At 51.5% G+C, this 3842-nt stretch overlaps 1 protein-coding gene across 1 annotated transcript; it reads left to right on the top strand.

The window, feature by feature from the left end:
* Positions 1-90: 90 nt before the first annotated feature.
* POSPLADRAFT_1133508 (hypothetical protein) lies at positions 91-949 on the top strand (the record flags this gene model as incomplete). The annotated part of the gene is made up of 4 exons (XM_024484355.1): positions 91-268; positions 319-679; positions 732-849; positions 908-949. Coding segments are annotated over 4 exons (699 nt in total), but the record flags the coding sequence as incomplete, so codon positions are not given.
* Between the last annotated feature and the right edge of the window lie 2893 nt (positions 950-3842).

Genomic DNA, 3842 nt, shown 5'->3' with positions numbered 1-3842 from the left:
GAAAAGGGGTTGGTGCTTTTAGAGACCTGGCAACCTCAGTGCGTAGTGGAGATTCACCTTTCTCGAAAGGTCCGACTGGGAATTCTGATATGGACTGCTAGATTCCATCCTGCTATTAAGAAGATGAAGGATATCATTGATGAAGGATCTCTAGGGGAGATCACAAAGATGTACGCTCATTTTGGTCTCTGGGGAAATGTAATGTTCAAGAAGGACGACATCCGATACGACTACAAACTGGGAGGTGGTGCCTTAATGGATCTCGGTCGTAAGTTGATTTCTTGCTCATTCGATGAGCATTCTCTAATATCTATCCAGCGTACCCGATCAACTACATGCGTTTCCTATCCGCTTCAGAACCGACTGTCCAATCTGCGGAAGCTATATGTCGCTCGGAGAACGTCGATCGCCGCATGGAAACAGAAATGTTGTTTCGCGATTCTATTCCGGCCACTGTGATTGTCGACTTGTCGTTAGACGGCTGGGGGCCCTTTAAGCTCCTCCCCCAGTGGGTAAAGATCGCACTGCGGGTCGAATGTGAGAAGGGATCCGTGGAGATTTGGAACTACCCCCTGCCCTCCTTATGGCACTCGATCACAGTTAAGACCCAGGACGGGAGGCGTCGCGTGGAGAAGGTCTACAAGCCTACGCAGGGCAAGGGGGAAGAATGGTGGTCCGCGTACGTCCTCAGCTATCGCATACGGCGTGGCCATGGTGACCTTTATACGCAGGTATCGCTATCAATTGGAATCGTTCGTGGACAAGCTCCGAGGGCGTAGCCCGGTCGCGTGGAGGACCGCCGAGGACTCAATCAACGAGATGCGTGTCATCGATGCTGTTTATGCAAAGGTAATGACACTCTTTGAGTTGCTTCGTATACACTTGCTCACGTCATACGGCGTCTCAGAGTGGCTTGGCTTTGCGCCCTACCTCCTCCTTTGGAGCTTAGGGTGGGATTCGCAACGACAGCATCATCGCTGCCAACCAGTCGTGTCAGATACATGTTGAAGTCCTGCTTCCTTTAATGCATCGCGAGAGGCGCTTTCTCCGAGTTATTGCCTATTTTCTTTTGCGCTGCAGTGTTGAACACCCCAAAAATCAGCAGCGAGGTTTCTCAGTTGACTAGAACCTGATACTCATAGAACGTCTGACACATTTGGGCGAGCGATGATGGCTCCTGCGGCAACAAGCTGTGAGTCTTAGCCACAATCCCTAGTGGTGTTGACTATAACTGCCAGTTCCCAGTTAATCGTGGTTCATCGAGCGGCTATGTCGAGTCATTCGTCCTAAACTTGGGCACCGCCTTCTGTGTGTCATAATGTAAGACGGCCCCACGCTGAGTCGCTTTCGTTGACGCTCACCATATCTTCACCTGCTAGGGACAGCATTGAGCGTCGATTGAGTGCCGCTAACAGGGCTCCCATCGCGCTTTGTGCGGGCTAGATTTTACGTCCGTGGGTATGACGTCGCCATGGTGCACCCAGATTGTTGGATTGCGAGTCAGCAGGCACATTACATCGTCAAGTCAGCGGCATCTCCGGGGCACAACCTTCCGCCAGGACCCGGGGGAGAGCATCAGGGCCACTGTGTCGCCGGCGAGATCTGGTGCTCAGGTGCAAAGCAATCCTGATAATCAGCTGCCAAACTACGAGCAGTTTAGGGCAGGCAGAACGGAGACCAAATATTTAGCAACCGCCTTACGGCTCCGAGTTGTCAGAGCTCCGAGTGGGGAGGAAACTGTCATTTGAGCGTGAGCATCTTTGACAGTAGTTTCGACTCCTCTATGTGGGAGGTGTCGTCATTTACGCCCTGAAGGTAACGCACACGTTACAGCAAGATGTAGGCAATGCCATATGGTCGCTTAGTTGTCTCTTTCCTTGAATGTGAACAACCACTCGCAGTGCTGCGTTGTGGGATGGCCAATGGTAATAATTGCTCGCTACAGTTACCTGTCGCATCAGCTGTCAATAACTCATGAGTGTTGACGCCATATCCACATGTCACCAGGTTCCTGGAACTCGGTACATCGTCGGTGGACACTCCCCGCTCACACCGTGCATGGCATTTCTGATACGTACCGCGCGAGGTTTCACTCCTACTTCCCGGTGATCGGTGTCTCACAGGTCCGCTTCACATACCTGTGAGTGATATATCACATTCTGTTTTGGTGTGAGGGTGTTCGTAGCGACGAGCGGAGACGCTGACAACCTCAAATACCTGGAGACTACCTAACAAAGGTCGGCACAGTAGATACCTTACGTATGGGCGACATAGTGAATGCCGCTCATCTGCCAGTTTCAGTCGAGGCCCTGTCTCGAAGTGCATGAGGTAAGACGCCATTCAACCTTACCTCACGGCAGCGCCGCCTTCACTCATCGATGGCCGCATACCCGAGTAGGGTGACAGAAATCAATACTCCTGTAGTATACAAGGGGCTGGAACGAGCCCTGTAGCAAGGGCACGGAACGTTTAGTAACAAACGAGGTGCAGATCGAGCAAAACCCCCTTAACACTCGGGAACATCGTGTTCCGCTTTACAGTGACAGTCTACGGGATCGATATTCCCTTTTCTCAGCATGTGGATCCTTTGAAGAAGCGCGGCGAATAGTCAAAAATGAATGTCGGACAGCGCACGATTGGTCGAATCCCAGGCCTCCGATTGTGAGGGCGGGGGAGCCAGGCCCTCCAGCACCGCGTTGAGAACCACGGCCAATCTTAAATGTACGGGCTGCAGCCGGGTCGGCGAGTCCACAACAGCGATATACATTAACCACTGGTTCTCTATCCACGGTCAGGGTCTTTTTTCTCTCGCTCTTGGGCTTTTGATAGTAGTTCTAGCTCTTAGGGACTATCAGATACACACCTTATCTCTCGGTACTCATCTCGGATCGCGTAGTTCACCTGGTGTAGTACTTTCAATTGCCTATCAACAGAGGGCCCAGCTGTCGCCTGACAAGAAAGGAGAAAAACGGTCATGGCCGTGGCTGCCGGACCCGATAACCCCAAATCGCGTCGCTCGGAGTAAGACTACATGGCGTGAGAGCTAAGCAACCTCGGAGTCTTCACATCTGACATCCTTCTTGGATGGCACCAGAATCATGGCGTCTGGTGATCCTTCGAAGAGATTGCCTCTCAAGCTCCTTGCGACGTTATGATATCTAGAGACGCCTCATCTAGGATTAATCGTGGAGTGCATCAATATCATTTGTCTGTATATTTACGAGTGAGCCACTGACATGACTGGGGAACAGTCTGCTCAATGTGAACCTCAGATCATCCAGTCGAAGGATAGTCGTCAGCCGACAAAGCTCAAGAAGATCCAATCTCGTGAGAAAAAGATGTCTGAACATTTGAGAATGTGTATTTTGTGGTCGCACAATTTCCTCCGACAGAGGTCGCCCTATCGGTTGCAGTGCATGCGGCGCCAGCGCAGTACTCGGGGGCCCGGAGCGGAGAACAAGCGGAGCCTGTCATCCCTCGAATAACCTCCATATATGTTTGTGGGAAGTATCGTACTGACCCTGGCTAGAGCGCGCCCTTAATGGGCTGCAGCAGACACGTCCGCATGCATTTTTGCTCTGTACCACGAGTTCCCAATTCACCGTCTTGCACGATCCCTAGAAGTAGGTAGGCACCTCACTCAGCAGCTTACATGCCCTTACACTACATGTAGGGCTCTCCTCTCCACAGACATACTTGAATATAGCGCAATAGGATGTCGCTCAGATATCCTGCTCAATGTAAGTTCTCTGATAATAGCTCTCAGCCATACCGACCTACGTACTTGCCTAAGCTCCCTATATTTTCGTGAGGGAGATCTAACAAACATCGCAGTTCCAAGA

The sequence above is a fragment of the Postia placenta genome (assembly GCF_002117355.1).
Source record: "Postia placenta MAD-698-R-SB12 unplaced genomic scaffold POSPLAscaffold_2, whole genome shotgun sequence".
Taxonomy (NCBI): Eukaryota; Fungi; Basidiomycota; class Agaricomycetes; order Polyporales; family Adustoporiaceae; genus Rhodonia; species Rhodonia placenta.
The sequence above is the reverse complement of the archived record's forward strand: the minus strand, read 5'-3'. Positions and strand labels throughout refer to the sequence as shown.